Source organism: Helianthus annuus, chromosome 2 (assembly GCF_002127325.2).
Source record: "Helianthus annuus cultivar XRQ/B chromosome 2, HanXRQr2.0-SUNRISE, whole genome shotgun sequence".
In the NCBI taxonomy this organism is placed as follows: Eukaryota; Viridiplantae; Streptophyta; class Magnoliopsida; order Asterales; family Asteraceae; genus Helianthus; species Helianthus annuus.
Window position 1 is genome coordinate 150399654 of NC_035434.2, and position 17570 is coordinate 150417223.

The following is a 17570-nucleotide window of genomic DNA, read 5'->3' on the forward strand; positions in this document are numbered from 1 at the left end:
ATCAAACAGGGAGTTTCATATTAAACCTCATGAACCCTAATTTAACCACATGAACAATAATAACACTTAATCATATTATGTTCCGGTTCCATGAACAATAAAAATTCCGAATTGCATAATATCACAGCCGATCCACAAAACATTATCATTAAACATCATCACAACAGATCCGATTAACATACACATCCGATTAACATCCATATCCGATTAACATACATATCCGATTAACATCCATATCCGATTAACATACATATCCGGTTAACATACAAACAACATATTGCAAGACAATTGATAAATCATGAAATCATATACACTCAAAGCATCATCTAATAACATAAACAACATCACACACTAACCGGAAAAATCTGGATTACGGAACGAGATCTTCGAACAGAGAATGGGTCTGCTATGCCGTCACACACACACAATGGAACTAGGGTTTTTGAAATAACTGTCGACTTACATGCATTCACGTATATAAAACGTATCACAGGAATGGGCCAAGCCCATTAGAAAGACTGGGCCGAAAGATTTCGAAGGATCCTATCTTTGTTCGAAGGATAGAGTCCTTGGTCGAAGGATATGTTTCGTGATCCTTCGAACCGAAAGTTGATCCTTCGAATCGAAGGTTATCTTTCGTGATCCTTCGATCTGTAAGTCATGTTTCGTGATCCTTCGAAGGTTGGACCTATCCTTCGAAGGATCTTTGTGTTTCACACTAACAAGTTCACACATTTGACAAGTTTCACAAATACAACTAAACAATCAAACCATAAATAACTTCATGGTAATCAATACATGATCGTGCAATAAATACGAAATAGAAATTTTGGAAATTCGAGTTGTCACATTATCCCCAACTTAAAAGAAATTTCGTCCCGAAATTTGGTACGCACTCACTGAGGAAGCTGGGTAAGTTACATCGTTCACTGGTTTTCCTGGGGTGTCACATCATCCCCCCGTTGATTTGGAATTTCGTCCCGAAATTCAGTAGTAGTAGCTTCAGCCTCAGAAGTGGATGCATTGGTTTCGAATAGCTGGGGGTACTTTTCTTTCATCTGGTCTTCGCGTTCCCAGGTATACTCTGGGCCACGCTGGGAGTTCCAACGAACTCGAACAAGAGGGATTCTCTTGTGTTTGAGGACCTTAACATCCCGGTCCGTGATTTCAACTGGTTCCTCGACGAACTGCAACCGCTCGTCGATAGTGAGTTCCTTAAAAGGAACTATAAGGGTCTCATCTGATAGGCATTTCTTCAGATTCGACACGTGAAATACATTGTGAACTCCACCGAGTTCAGCTGGTAGGTTTAATCTGTAGGCTACTTTGCCAATCTTTTCTAAGATTTCGAATGGTCCGACGTACCGCGGATTCAGTTTGCCTCGTTTACCAAATCGAACCACACCCTTCCAGGGTGAAACTTTCAATAAAACCCGGTCCCCGACCTCAAATTCCAATGGCTTTCTACGCTTGTCCGCGTAGGCTTTCTGACGGTCGCGTGCTGCCGCCATGCGTTGTCGTATCTGCGCAATCTTTTCTGTGGCGTCCACTACAATCTCTGGACCCGTAATTTGACTATCCCCCACCTCTGCCCAACAGAGAGGTGACCGGCATTTACGTCCGTACAATGCCTCAAATGGAGCGGCTTGAATGCTGGTGTGGTAACTGTTATTGTATGAAAACTCCACTAAAGGGAGGTGCTTTTCCCAGCCGTTGCCGAAATCGATAACGCACGCTCGAAGCATGTCTTCTAGAGTTTGGATAGTTCGCTCAGACTGCCCATCCGTCTGAGGATGATATGCTGTGCTCATGTCTAATCGTGAGCCGAAGGATTTGTGCATCGCTTGCCAAAGCTCTGACGTGAATCGTGCATCGCGATCCGAAATAATAGAGGTGGGCACTCCGTGCCTCGAAACAACTTCTTTAAGATAGACGTCTGCGAGAGTGGAGAACTTGTCCGTTTCCTTGATCGGCAGGAAGTGTGCAGACTTGGTGAGTCGATCAACTATGACCCATATTGTATCGTTCCCACGCTGAGATCTAGGTAGACCTGTAACAAAATCCATGGAAATTTCTTCCCATTTCCATTGCGGTATCTTAGGCTGCTGAAGTAGACCAGCTGGTTTCTGATATTCAACCTTGACTCTCGCACAGGTTAAGCATTTTCCAACGTACGTAGCGATGTGAGCCTTCATACTAGGCCACCAATAAGTAGTGCTGATGTCGTGGTACATTTTATCCGACCCTGGATGTACCGAATAGCGAGACTTGTGAGCTTCATCCATTACAAGTTCGCGTAAACCGCCATAAAGTGGGACCCAAATACGCCCCGTTACATAGTAGGCGCCGTCTTCCTTTTGTTCCATACGTTGCCTTGAGCCGCGTAAGGCTTCAGCTTTGACGTTTTCGGGTTTCAGTGCTTCTAACTGAGCAGCTCGTATCTGTGCAGGAAGACTGGACTGAATAGTAAGCTGTAGCGCTCGCACGCGCTTAGGTAGAGTGTCTTTCCGACTGAGGGCATCAGCCACAACATTGGCCTTGCCTGGATGATACTTGATGGCGCATTCATAGTCGTTTAGAAGTTCAACCCATCTCCGTTGACGCATATTCAAATCCTTTTGCTTAAGAATATGCTCGAGACTCCTGTGATCGGTGTAAATCGTGCACTTGGTACCGTACAGGTAGTGTCGCCATATCTTAAGCGCGAAAACAACAGCTCCCAGCTCTAAATCGTGCGTCGTGTAGTTCCATTCATGAACCTTGAGTTGACGAGAGGCGTAGGCAATAACTTTATCCCGCTGCATCAATACACAACCAAGCCCCTGTATCGATGCGTCACAATAAACCACGAAGTCATCCGTGCCCTCTGGCAATGAGAGAATAGGTGCGCTGCAAAGCCTATCCTTTAAGTACTGAAAAGCGGTCTCTTGCGTATTACCCCATCTGTAAACGACACCTTTCTGTGTTAGCATAGTAAGTGGTTGCGCGATCTTTGAGAAGTCTTTAATAAATCGCCTGTAGTAACCCGCCAAACCCAAGAATTGGCGTATTTCTGTCGGTGTACGTGGTGCTGGCCAGTTTCTGATCGAATCAACCTTGGATGGATCGACATGAATCCCATCCTTGTTCACCACATGGCCTAAGAAGTGGACTTCACGAAGCCAGAAGTCGCATTTTGAAAACTTTGCGTACAATTGCTCTTTTCGAAGAAGTTCCAAGATAAGACGTAAGTGCTGCTCGTGCTCCTCCTGACTCTTGGAGTAAATCAAAATGTCGTCGATGAAAACGATAACAAACTTATCAAGATAAGGTTTGCACACCCTGTTCATAAGATCCATGAAGACTGCAGGCGCGTTCGTAAGCCCGAATGGCATGACAAGAAACTCGTAATGACCGTAGCGAGTTCTGAAAGCGGTTTTGGAGACGTCCTCATCCCGGACTCTCAGCTGATGATACCCTGACCTTAAATCAATCTTGGAATAGTAACACGACCCTTGCAACTGGTCGAATAGGTCATCTATGCGCGGAAGAGGATAACGGTTCTTCACCGTCACCTTATTGAGTTCGCGGTAGTCGATGCACATCCTGAACGTACCGTCTTTCTTCTTCACAAATAACACTGGAGCTCCCCAAGGCGAAGAGCTTGGACGAATAAAGCCCTTTTCCAAGAGCTCTTGTAGCTGCTTCGACAGTTCTTCCAGTTCGGTTGGAGCTAAACGATACGGTGTGCGGGCTATTGGTGCTGCTCCAGGAGCTAACTCAATCTGAAACTCGACTTGACGATGAGGAGGTAAACCAGGTAAATCTTCAGGAAACACTTGAGGAAAATCACGCACAACTGGTATATCCTCCAGCTTCTTTTCCTTTGCTGATGCGTCAGTGACAAGTGCCAGAATGGCAGTATGTCCCTTTCGTAAACATTTCTGCGCCTTTAAGAAAGAGATGATGCCAACCACAGCACCACTCTTGTCACCTTGTACTTCGAGAGGTTCTTGACTGGAGCGAGGAATACGAATAACTTTTTCTTTGCATAAGATCTCCGCATGATGTTGGGATAACCAATCCATACCGATGACGACGTCGAGACTACCCAAAACTATGGGTATGAGATCAATCGAGAAAGTCTGACCCGCTAGAACAATACTACAACCCTTGACTACCTGTGCGGCTTCTACACTTTTACCATTGGCTAGTTCTACGACGTGTTTGGTGTCTAGGGGTGTTGGTGTACGTTTTAATAATTTACTCATTTTCAATGACATATAGCTTGTATCAGCACCCGAATCAAATAAGACAGTAACATAAATATCGTCGAGAAGAAACTTACCCATAACCACATTGGGATCATTCACTGCGTCACCCCGACCTAGCACAAAAGCACGACCCCGAGCTTCGTTGCCATTGTTGTTGTTGTTTCCCCCGTTATTGTTGTTATTGTTCCCGTTGCCCTGATTGTTGTTGTTGTTCTGGTTCCTGTTTAGCTGAGGGCAGTGTCTCTTGATGTGACCTTCAGCACCACAATTATAGCACCCCTTGTTGCCCTGTTGCTGATTCTGCTGTGCCGGTGGCTGTTGCTGATCCTGATTCGCAGGACGAGGGCTTCTACAGTCTTTGGCCTCGTGACCCATCTTGAGGCATCTTTGACAACGGCCCTTGTTACACTGGCCGTTGTGGTGCCTGTTGCAGTTGTTACACTTTGGAAGGTTTCCTCGGTATCCACCCTGCCTGTGGCTACCTGACGACTGCTGGTTAGGGCTTTGATAGTTGCCAGTCTTTCGCTGCTGATTCTGGGACTGAACCGAAATTGATGCTTTGCTTGAATCCCCCTCCCATTTCCTCTTGTTGTCACTGAGGGTAACGGGAGTAGCTGAAGGAGTGACTGTAGCAGTAGCGCTGACGCGCTTAGGCAGTTTATTCTGATCCACTGCCTGATCGGTGATGCGATGAGCGAGACGCTGGATTTCCTGGATGTTGTTGAGGTTAGCCGAGGTAACGTGGCTCTGTATTTCTGGTGCCAAACCTTTGAGATACAACTCAATACGCTTGTATGGAGGGTCCACCATAGTTGGACATAACACAGCCAACTCATTTGATCTCTTGGTGTAAGCTTCGATTTCCGAACCAACCATTTTCAAGTTATACAACTCGTCCTCCAACTTGTGAATGTCTTCTCTAGTGCAGTATTCCCTCTTGATCAGTTCTTTGAAATCATTCCAGGGTGTGGCGTTAGCAGCTGCCAACCCTAAGATCTGCACTTGTGCGTTCCACCAAGTGAGCGCAATCCCTTCAAGTGTGCCAGTGGCGAACTTCACCCTGCGAGCCTCAGGGCATTCACACATTTCGAAAACCGACTCGAGCTTTTCAAACCAGTGGAGGAGTCCAACTGCTCCCTCCGTGCCACTGAACGAGCTAGGACGACAATCCATGAAATTCTTGAAGGTGCACCCAGGTTGTTGCTGAGCGGGTTGACGTATTGTGTACGAATAGGGCAAAGTTAAGTACGAGAATTAATGTAGGATCTAAAGATCCTAGTGTCTATACTACAGGGTATACTACCTGCTTGGGCGGCTGCAACTGCCGCAGCAACGAGAGCCTCTAGCTGGGCTTGAGTCATGTTAATTCGTGCGGCCATTGATCTTCACATCAAAGGCAACATAAGTGAGAAAGGTTCGCGAATAGTGCGATGACAGAAGAGTGTAAGCACATAAGTATTCTCATGCAATGACAAGTTGTGAGCAAGGTAATGTAAGCATACTACGAGCAAAGTTCTATGCAAATTCTAGCATGTAGGCAATAAACATAAACCTTATTACCTAGGAAGTTGAGTCTTGCACGTGGAGCGAAGCGTCGTTGTGGATCGTTGAGAGCACTGTTCTGGTTATAGTCTGGTTTTAATAAAAACGTTTTTCCATATTAAAACCAAGTTCTCTATAACCAATGGCTCTGATACCAATCTGTCACACCCCCAAAATCTACACGCGGAGTATCACCGCTTGGGAACGTGACTGACCAGGATCAAGCCACCAATCATATTGAACATGTAATTAATATTAAGTAAAATAAATGTAAGCCATCCATTCAATACGATAGGTGTTCAAAACATAACCATAGTTTCAAAGTGTAGCGGAAGCATGGTAAATAAACCAACAATAGTTAATAGTTTTAAATGTCATAATAGTTCAACGTAGAAACCACGATTCTTGCCCACAACGACCCGCTTCTCCAGTGCAAGCTCCAAATACCTAACGATCTGCAAGGCATGTAACAGAATGATCAACAAACTAGTTGAGCGAGTTCACAGTAAGTAAATGCGTAACAGTAAGTAACGGGTGGCTCTACAGGGCCAATAGTAAGTTATACAGGTGGGGGCTTCCCATGTTATGTGACCACTAGACTATTCGTATCATCCCTGTTCTTCGTCCGAGAACAGTAGCGCGTATGGGGTGTGCGTAGGTTTTACGCACGTATCCTTCATAACCGAGGATAGAAGTAAGTAATGCGTACACGTAGGTTTTACGTGCGTGCCTGACATCCGAGGCAGTAATTGGCATGTGACCACGTAGGTGTTATCCCAACCTACGGAACCGTCCTGACATCCGAGGACCATGATAGGTGATAGTCTAGGAAAAGCATATATACGTTCTTAGTCAATGATAACCTTTAACCCATTCCCACGACCCGGGAATCCCATGCCTTAGTAGGAGTGTGAACTCACCTTGGTTTGCTCGGTATGCTAGGTTATGCACTCACAAGTAATTAATCACGTCCTATTGTATGCACGTATAACAAATCAGTTCATGTTCGCAATGATACGCATGCAATCTAATGTCACATAGTGCTTGATAGCCAATATCATGCATCAATCATGTATCACATAACAGTCAGTTTGCATATCGGCACAACACGTATCATTTCACATTTAATCATCAGCTAGTGTACACGAATACAAATGTTAACATTCATCACCAAGCATGGCATGCCAAATAAATCAAGCATACATTCCATCATTCAAAGTATGTTTATAACCCCCCATTATCTTTCGACCCAACTGTTATCTTTCGACACAACAGTTATCTTTCGACATATTAGTTATCACAGTTATCTTTCGGACCAATTGTTATGTTTCGAACCAAATGTCATCTTTCGACCAAATGTCATCTTTCGACCACGCTGTTATCTTTCGGTCAACACTACTATGGTTCGGTCAATGCTATCCTTCGGTCAACACTACTATGGTTCGAAGGACAAGTATCTTTCGGTCACAACAACTATGTTTCGACTAACAAGTATCTTTCGGTCACAACTATGTTTCGAATAACTAATATCTTTCGATAAATATCAGTTACGTTTACTCAAAGTTTCCAAGTTTATCCGTGATTATCAATTAACACAAATTCAAGTATTCAGTTACCTCAGAATCGATCAAACAGGGAGTTTCATATTAAACCTCATGAACCCTAATTTAACCACATGAACAATAATAACACTTAATCATATTATGTTCCGGTTCCATGAACAATAAAAATTCCGAATTGCATAATATCACAGCCGATCCACAAAACATTATCATTAAACATCATCACAACAGATCCGATTAACATACACATCCGATTAACATCCATATCCGATTAACATACATATCCGATTAACATCCATATCCGATTAACATACATATCCGGTTAACATACAAACAACATATTGCAAGACAATTGATAAATCATGAAATCATATACACTCAAAGCATCATCTAATAACATAAACAACATCACACACTAACCGGAAAAATCTGGATTACGGAACGAGATCTTCGAACAGAGAATGGGTCTGCTATGCCGTCACACACACACAATGGAACTAGGGTTTTTGAAATAACTGTCGACTTACATGCATTCACGTATATAAAACGTATCACAGGAATGGGCCAAGCCCATTAGAAAGACTGGGCCGAAAGATTTCGAAGGATCCTATCTTTGTTCGAAGGATAGAGTCCTTGGTCGAAGGATATGTTTCGTGATCCTTCGAACCGAAAGTTGATCCTTCGAATCGAAGGTTATCTTTCGTGATCCTTCGATCTGTAAGTCATGTTTCGTGATCCTTCGAAGGTTGGACCTATCCTTCGAAGGATCTTTGTGTTTCACACTAACAAGTTCACACATTTGACAAGTTTCACAAATACAACTAAACAATCAAACCATAAATAACTTCATGGTAATCAATACATGATCGTGCAATAAATACGAAATAGAAATTTTGGAAATTCGAGTTGTCACATAATAATTCAAACTATTATTAAATATTATATATTTTAAATCATATTTGTTTTCTTCTAAATAATATATTAATGCATGCATAAATGGTACCGAATTTCTCGTAGTTAATTGTTTTCGGTACTGGTACTTTCAATTCGATGCGGTACTGGTAGTTTACCGAATTTTACTTTCAAATAGTGTTGCGGTACGAGTACTGTACAGTACCATACCGAACATTTTTGGTACCGGTACCTGTACCCATATTTGATGATTTCCGGTATCGGAATTTTCGGTATCGGTATGTTCGGTACCAGTGCCGGTACCGAACTCATCCCTAATCATATATGTGTTAATAGACCATATTGGGCTTTACTGGGTCACAATGGCCAATAGTGGTTATAGATATGTTAATGAACCATATTGGATCTTAATGGATCACAATGGACAATAGTAGATCACACATGTCTTAATGGACCATATTAGGCCTAAATGATAGTGGATCATACTTGTCTTACCGATAGCGGTACCACATTAGTGAATTCGGTACCGGTACGTTCGATACCGAGCTCATCCGAAATCATATATGTGTTAATCGACCATATTAGGTCTTAATAGATCACAATGGCCAATGGTAGATAATGTATGTGTTAATGAACCATATTGGGACATAATGGATCACAATGGCCAATAGTGAATCATACATGTCTTAATGGACTATATTGTGTCTTAATGGCCATAATTGCCATTAGTAGATCATAGATGTCTTAATCGACAATATTAGGCCTAAATGGATCACAATGGTCAATAGTGGATCATACATATCATAATGGACCATTTAGACCTCACTGGTTCACAATGGTTAGTAATAGCTCAATTATGTCTGAAACGACCGTATTGGGCCTAAATGGATTACAATGGACAATAGTAGATCTTAAATGTCTTAATGGATCGTATTAGGCCTAAAAAGATCACAATAGCCGATAATGGATCATACATGTCTTAATTGACCATATTGGGCCTTAACGGATCATGATGGATAATAATAGATCACACACGTCTTAATAGACCATATTGGGCCTTAATGGATCACGATGGACAATATAGATCATACATGTCTTAATGGACCATATTGGGCCTTAATGGATCACAATGGACAACAGTAGATCGTACATGTCTTATTTGACCATATTGAGTCTTACTGGATCATGATGGCCAATAGTAGATCATAGATGTCTTAATGGATCATGTTGGGCTTTAATGGATCATGATGGCCAATAGTAGATTATATATGTCTTAATCGACCATATTGGGTCTAAATGGATCACAATAGTCAATAGTGGATCACACATATCATAATCGCTTATATTGGGCCATAATGGATCACAATGACCAATAGTAGCTCATATACGTCTTAATCGACCATAATGGGCCTAAATGGATTACAATGGACCATATTGTGTCTTAATGAATCACAATTGCCAATAGTAGATCATACATATTTTAATAGATCATATTGGGCCTTAATGGATAATAATGACCAATAGTAGATCACACATGTCATAATGGACCATATTGGTTTTTCCATACCCTATTTCCAAATTTTTAGTACAATATTATCAGGTTTCTTAATACTCTATTTCTTTTCTATTACCCTATTTTATTGTCTTTTTGTTTATAATTATTAAATATCTATTGTATAATGTAAAAATGTTAAAATAAATGCACTATCATAAATTTAATAGATAGATATTAGAATCATGTTCTGGTATAGGTATAATCGGTTTTGGTTTTGGGTATTAATCCGTTTCAAATCCAGGTATTGAAATTAAAATGTATACCCTTCAGGTAGGGTCAGTTTCGGTTTTGGTATTGAAAAACCAGTTCAACGTATGGTTTTTTTATGCAGCCCTGAGGTGTGGTTTCAAAAATTTTAGTTTTCACACTCCCTCACTCCCTCCTAATTCACCCCGCCCAATTTTCCTCTTCCTCAAAACCCCCAAAATTCCCCACATTCCTGAAACAAATTCAACCCCACCAACTCACCAAGTTCAGTGTGAATCCTTTCTGAGCCCTGGTTCTGATCTATACAGTATCTCCACCACAACCACTACGAATTCCAACTTCCACAAAACCCTAATCAATTTTGGTTACCATCAAACCCTAACGATTGTTTCGTTTCGTAGATGGGACGCAAGGAGAAGCGCATGATTTTGAGTTCGTACCTGCAACGTGCTTATAAAATATCTGATGGGATCGTGAAGAAGAGGAATAAAATCTCAATCGAGTTCGTTGGCTTCTGATTCATGGATATTTGGGGTCGGATTCATTGGCTTCTGATTCATTGGGTGTAAGGAGAAGCGCATGATTTTGAGTTCGTTCCTTCTTCATACATGTGCTGCAGGATGACATGCTTTTTCAAGCAGAGGTGATCATATATTCCCTCTGTTTGTTATTATAGATGATAAATTTTCACAATATATAACAAGGATTACACAGATTAGTCCCAATTGAAAAATATCTCTTTTCAGTAACCCATGTTTATGTCAAACCTTTGTAGCTAAATTCTGTCCAGTTTCACTGCTGCTGATCTTAAAGATCTCACTGCTGCTGATCTTAAAGATCTTGTTGAGCAATACAAGGACGTGTATGTCGAAGCAAAGGGTGAAAAGTTTTCTACAGGTATGAATATAAGGTTTCTAGATTTGTGTTAAAGTTTTATGAGTGTTTATCCCTAACGGGTCAAATAAAAAATAGCAAAAAGGAGAACGAGTAACCCTTTTCGACCCGTTACATAAAAATAGATTTGTGTTATTATGAGTGCTTTTATTCTGTAGATCCAAAGAAACAGCTTGAGTTGGCGGTGAATGTGGTTTTTGATTCGTGGGACAGCCCGAGGGCCAATAAGTACAGGAGTATTAACCAGATAACTGGGTTAAAGGGGACCGTGGTTAACATTCAATGCATGGTGTTTGGCAACATGGGGGACACTTCAGGAACCGGTGTTCTTTTCACTAGGAACCCAAGCACGGGTGAAAACAAGCTTTATGGGGAGTTTTTGATCAATGCTCAGGTAAAAATCATGTTTCGCGTTTAAACATTTATATTGATTATTGGTGGAAAGATGGGCGGGTTGGGTAATTAGTCAAAACGGGCTTTTAGTACATGTTGGGTTGGGTTGGCCCGCTAACACTTTTTTGCATTTGTTATAATAATTTGAACTTTTTTAAACAGGGAGAGGATGTTGTTGCTGGGATCAGAACATCACAATATTTGGTGACCATGGAGACTTGCATGCCGGATGCATACAGAGAGCTTGTGGAGAACTATGAGATCTTAGAGAGACACTATAAAGATATGATGGTAATCATAAAAATAAAAAAATAAAAAAATCTTTTCGCTTATTTTTAGCTGTGCTTAAATATCGAAAAATGTAACAATATCTTTGGTGCTACGAGCACAGGATATCGAATTCACAGTTCAAGAAAACAGACTTTGGATGTTGCAATGCCGGACAGGGACACGTACCGGCAAAGGTGCAGTGACAATTGTAGTAGAAATGGTGAATGAAGGGTTAATTGATACTAAAACGGCAATTAAGTGGGTCGAAACTCAACATCTAGATCAACTTCTTCATCCACAGGTACAGTCAGCGGGTCTTCGGGTTGGTAAAGGGTCAAAAACAGGCCTGGGTTGCAACAGGCATTCTTTAGTATGGGCTGGGACCAGTTGGGTTAACCGTTAACCAACAAACATTCTGTTGTCCATTTATCATATTCTTAGTTCTGAGTAGTATCAGGGGCATAGCTTAGGGTGAAATTTCCTATTTTTCGTCCGAAAATTTTAAAACTATATAGGATCGTCACCCAATTATTTTGCGTAAATATTTATACAATATATAAATCGGGTCTCATGACTTTCCACCCCCTCGGAACTTTTGGTCAAGCTCCGCCACTGGTAGCTTTGACTTATGGATTAGCAAAGAACTTGGAGATGTAAGGGAGTCACAAACCCACTCAACTTCTGGGACATACTGGAAAGCTTATGAAAGTGAGAATGGTGTTGATGATTCCATTATTAGTCCATAAGTGCATTTAGACAGTTCGATTTTGGGTTCGTCTCTCTCTCTCTCTCAGGTTTAGCTTTTTAGCATTATTGACCTATCTCCAAACTGGGCTATAGCCCATCTGGAATCAAGGTAGAATCTATGTTTTTCCTACAAATTCTTTTATCGGTTCTTTAGTTATCTAGGGTCAAAACTATCCTATTTAGATATCAGTTAAAATGGCCAAGCCGGGCAGATTGCGTGATGGGTATTAGATGGGGGCAAAAATGGGTTGTGCTGACCATAAGTACTTTCTGCTCTAAATTATTAAATGTATGATTTATGTTTGACGTGTTAAGTATGAGTAAAAAGTTATAATTTCCAATAATAATTCTATTTTTTAAAATAAATTGGAAATAAACACTATGCAACTTTTATCATCTATTTTTTTAATCACCCCATTCGTAATGGAAGCTTACAACTGGTGAGTTAAATCATCTTTTGATTCAATATTGTTTTTACTTCAATAGAAGCACTTATATATGCAAGAGAAGAGGCCTCCCGTAGTGATGTTGCAGCTAAAAATTAAGTTGATTCAAATGCCAAGCCTGAATCAGATGATAATGACAGTCTGATGACGTGCGTGAACTTTTATATTTGGTTTAAGGTTTTGGTCCTAAACATAAGTACTTTCGTTACTTATAACTGTTCCTATACAGGAGGATGCCAAGGATTCATCTGAGGCGAAAGTACCTTTGTTACTTATTTTTGTAAGAGAAGAGGCCTCCCATGGTGATGATGTAAATGAAGATTTGTGTAATGATTAGTGTTGAAAATCAAATCTATAGAAAATGGATAAACAAATGTTGGCAAGTCAACCAAATGTTACTCATTTTGTTACCTATGTTTATTCTGAAACTGATGTTGTACGTGATGAATTTGATACAGGTCAGTCCAACGTCATTTTACTTGGCAAGGAGCTAATCAACCCGCATGCAGATAAAACATGTATGGATGCTTTTCTTGTTACTATTGTATATATTAATATTGTCTTTTTGGAATAACTTATGTCTTATGATGAAGCACGCGACTTTGTTTTGTAAAGGATATTTGATTGGCTAAGACAAAAGGGCTAGCTAATGGCCAAACTGAAAACTGGAAGAGTTTTTCAAGGAATGAGAAAAGGTTATGTTGCAAGTGCTTCTAGGAGTGATGTTTGTTGAGACAAAAAGTGTTGTTGCAAGTGCTGCTAGGATTGATGCAACTTTATGTATTTAGTATTCAAATTGACAACTTATGTATGGATTTTGGTTTACTATTGTTAATATTATTAGTTTTGTTTTTTAGGTTTGTTCATCTTTGCTATTGTTTTAATTCTACGAAAAAATTGAAAATAAAATTGCTAATTACACGAAAATGGCCACATAACCACAACAATATATGTGACTATAAAATAGAAACGACCACACTTATAGTAAATTCGTGTGACTGTTGATACCATTTTGTCACACTTAATGGGCCAATTCTTAATTACAACAACCTTTTTGTCACATTTTTTAAAAATTCATGTGGCTAAAACAAACTTTTTAGTGACTATATTATAGAAACAAACACACTTAGGGTAAACTCATGTGACTATACAAAAGAAACGGCCACACTTAAAATAAATTCATGTGGCCATCGATACCATTTAGTCACACTTAATGGACCATTTTGCTAATTACAACAACCTTTTTGCCACAGTTTTTTAAAATTTATGTGGCTAAAACAAACTTTTTAGTGACTATATAATAGAAACGACCACACTTACAGTGAATTCATATGGCTATATAATACAGACGACCACACTTACAATAAATTCATGTGACCATTGATACCATTTAGCCACACTTAATAGACCATTTGCTTGATTACAACAACCTTTTTTGTCACATATTTTAAAAATTAATGTGGCTAAAACAAATTTATTGGTGTCTGTATAATAGAAATGGCCACACTTATAGTAAATTCATGTGGTTGTTGCTACCCGTTTAGCCACACTTATTTGACAAAACGATTGATTTCAACAAGACCTTTTGGCCACAGTTTAAGTTGCTATGGCCACACATAAGTGAATGTGGCCGTATGATGCCTACGATGACTCGACCTTTGGTCACACTTGAGCTGGAAAAAAAAAGTGTGGCGAAAGGCGTATGGTCACACTTTTTTTATGTGGCCGTAAGCCATTTTTGACGTAGTGTAAGGGTTTTACTTCACGTGTCACAGTGGTGATATGTGTTGCGCATTCTACAACTCGTTGTCATGTCTGTGCATATTTCATTGTCGATAACCTGCTAGCTTCACTTTTCAACATGTTACATGCTGGTTATGCGTAAACCGATTTCGCTATCTATTATACTATTAAACTTACACTATGTGTATTGACCTATTTTAACATATGTGACAGGTGTTCAGGATGCTTGCTATGTTGCTGAATTTCTATGGAATCGAGCTAGCGAGTCTAGAAACGAACTAAATAATTTATGAGTTGTCGGAACAGTTTTTATCTGTCTTTGAGAACAATTTGTCTGTAATAACTGTGTTACTTTATATGTTACGGTATGCGACGTAATGATTAAATATTTGGTAATTATAGTTGTTATGGAATCTCTTGGACAATCTGTTTCGCTCAGTGCCTCACCCCGATGATTCCGCCATCGGTTGGGGTGTGACAAAGTCACAAAACCCGCATCTTATTGATTAAGTCCCACTCCTCGATTTTCAATCTCGCCAAAGTCCCGATTGTTTCAATCGATTAGAGATGTGTAGTAACTGGAACGGTAAGATACCGTTAATCGCTTCTCGACGAGAGTATCTTACCTATAGGCCAAAGCACGTTGTCTCTAATTCGAAAGGACTTTCGACCCACTTTGGAATAGTCGACGTTTCTCTACCCGAAACAATCCAATGTTTTATGAGCCTCTCTTTAATGTTATCTCAATTTATATGTGATTTTTATACTTGATACTTCGTTCATTTCAAAACCGTTACACAATTCGCTTCATTAACGAATGCAAGTGTGAAGATCGCTAGAAACTTGAAAACAACGTATGCTACTAACATGAGTCTTACAACTAAGTGCATCGGCCACGACATTCGCTTTACCAGGATGGTAGCGAATCTCGTAGTCGTAGTCGTTAAGTAATTCCACCCAACGTCGCTGACGCATGTTTAGTTCCTTTTGGTTAAAGATGTGTTGTAGGCTCTTATGGTCAGTGAAAACCACACACTTCGTACCATATATGTAGTGTCGCCAAATCTTTAACGCAAAAACAACTGCGCCAAGCTCGAGGTTGTAACGCCCTAACACATTTTAACCTAAGATTCACAGCGGAAAACGCATATGTAAAATTTCTTTCATGATACTCTTCAATTCACTTAAATACATTAATCTTTTTTTATAAATTAATGAAAACTAACATACATATATCAAATTAAGTGACCACATACAGACCCACGTACAATCCATGACTTGACTCGATCTTCGACCGCGTACACTTCTTGATGAAATTTCCATAACCCTGTACAGCCTGCAGTCACCACATTCAATCACATCATTAGAAACCGGTGACATAATACAAATAATCTTAACACATGCATAATAAAGCGTCAACATATCATGCTTTCTCTTATACTAGCCCCATCATCCATCCATTCGATCACTCGCATCGGATTGCGGAGTCAACCTTCTCTTCCATAGTTACGTGCCTATACTTCACATTAATTCTCAATAGGAAAACGGTTAGTATCATTAGCTTCCCTTCATATGAACATGTCCTCAAATACCCATAACTCGACTTATTCATTCAAGCATATAATTAAATACCCACTCAAACATGTATTCAATTTCTATCCATACACGTACTTGCAATTTACATCCTACATGTATAACTCCTTAATTCGCCTTTATGCATAATTCATTATGTAAGTTCCCCTTTCTTACCCAAACTTAATCGAATCCCTTTCTTAACCACTTTCAACCCATTACCACTAAAACTTAACTTAGTAATAATCATTAATTCATATCTTCTTACAGTACATTCAATAATTACCATATTTCATAAATACCTTACCAAACAAAAACGGGTAAGTTCGGAGTTCACTTACCTCGTGCGTCCGAGTTCAAGCATAGCTTCCGTGTTTATTTTTGGCCCGTTGCCCTTCCATGCTTGTGTCCATGTTGACATGACTCCTATCCGTACATGCTATCACATTCATCATAACATGATTAGCATACATGAGCATACATATCTTTTAATGAAGGTTTCTAGCCATATCATGTTATCAAACTAATTTCTCACTTGTAATTCATTCAAAACACATTCCTTATACAAATCTATTATCTAATACATCATCATCACATACTACATACATTTATTCATTATTAGCATACAATCTCACTTATCATTTCTCTTAAGCATTTCATCAAACACCTGGTGCGCGTATCACTTTCTACGCATAATGTACAAGTGCTTTAAGCATGTTCTTCCTTATTTCATCTTATGAACCATTACATTCAAGCAAAATCTCATAATCAAGAATTCTACATCAAGTTTATCTATCTTAGCCTATCATACAATACCCTATACATCACAAGATCACACTATAACATCTTCAAGTTCATCATGATCATCATCTTCACACTCATGCAATGGGTTTTATTCTAAATCACCCAATTACTTGAAATTATTCATATCACAAGTTCTATTTGGTGTTTCTAACACCTCTACATGCTTAAATTCATACAATTTCATGGATTGATCATAACCCACTTCAAACAAGATCATCAAATCTGAGTTTTAAGACATACCTTGTGATCCCCTTGTGAAGGTGATTGTTAATTTATGTTTGGTTGTGAATTTGGGCTTCGTTTCGTCTTTCAATTTGAAGAACTTGATGAAGTTTAGGGTTTTTGGCTCCATGGGAGCCTTCCTGCTCGTTCACGAACACACACACACACGATGTGTGTGTCTGTTTGTGTGTTGTTTTCTTTTAATAGAACAACTTTCAAGTTAATCACTTTGGTCCCTCATGTTTCGTTTTAATTAAATAAGGCTACAATCCTTCGTTTAATACCAACGATACTAATATTCAACTAGGTTAATTATCCCTAGTAAATATTCATTTACGGGTTCCCTTTTACTCCTAACAGTATTTTTACCCGTTCCTTTATATTATCCGGGTTTAAATTACCAAACCCATTTTTGGGGTGTTACAGAGGTCGTGGGTAGTATAGTTTT

At 39.7% G+C, this 17570-nt stretch overlaps 1 protein-coding gene and 1 long non-coding RNA gene across 5 annotated transcripts; one reads left to right on the top strand and one right to left on the bottom strand.

The window, feature by feature from the left end:
* The first annotated feature begins 10161 nt into the window (after positions 1–10161).
* On the top strand, positions 10162–13637 carry LOC110916601 (pyruvate, phosphate dikinase, chloroplastic). 4 transcript variants are annotated; one of them, XR_004882115.1, is made up of 7 exons: positions 10162–10674; positions 10807–10928; positions 11084–11319; positions 11481–11609; positions 11710–11889; positions 12822–13299; positions 13375–13637. XR_004882115.1 is itself a non-coding variant. In XM_022161308.2 (7 exons), the coding sequence occupies exons 3-6, from the start codon at positions 11212–11214 to the stop codon at positions 13273–13275; spliced, it is 453 nt and encodes a 150-aa protein (XP_022017000.1). In that variant the 5' UTR covers positions 10164–10674; positions 10807–10928; positions 11084–11211; the 3' UTR covers positions 13276–13299; positions 13375–13637. The 4 variants fall into 4 exon arrangements, 2 of the variants coding, with proteins under 2 accessions (XP_022017000.1, XP_022016999.1); XR_004882114.1 differs by having other exon boundaries at positions 13397–13637; XM_022161308.2 differs by having other exon boundaries at positions 10164–10674; positions 13240–13299.
* A 2028-nt stretch (positions 13638–15665) lies between these two features.
* Positions 15666–17283, bottom strand: LOC110917004. The gene is made up of 3 exons (XR_002580203.2): positions 17141–17283; positions 16438–16535; positions 15666–15860 (listed from the first exon to the last, which is right to left on the bottom strand). It is a non-coding gene; the product is annotated as an uncharacterized LOC110917004 (long non-coding RNA).
* Between the last annotated feature and the right edge of the window lie 287 nt (positions 17284–17570).

What these genes read in the sequence shown, in the direction of transcription:
- LOC110916601 (XM_022161308.2), top strand. Translation starts at nt 11,212, where the DNA reads ATGGTGTTTGGCAACATGGGGGACACTTCAGGAACCGGTGTTCTTTTC. An exon ending in GACACTATAAAGATATGATG is followed by an intron (nt 11,610 to 11,709) that starts GTAATCATAAAA and finishes CTACGAGCACAG; the next exon opens with GATATCGAATTCACAGTTCA. An exon ending in ATCAACTTCTTCATCCACAG is followed by an intron (nt 11,890 to 13,239) that starts GTACAGTCAGCG and finishes AATTTGATACAG; the next exon opens with GTCAGTCCAACGTCATTTTA.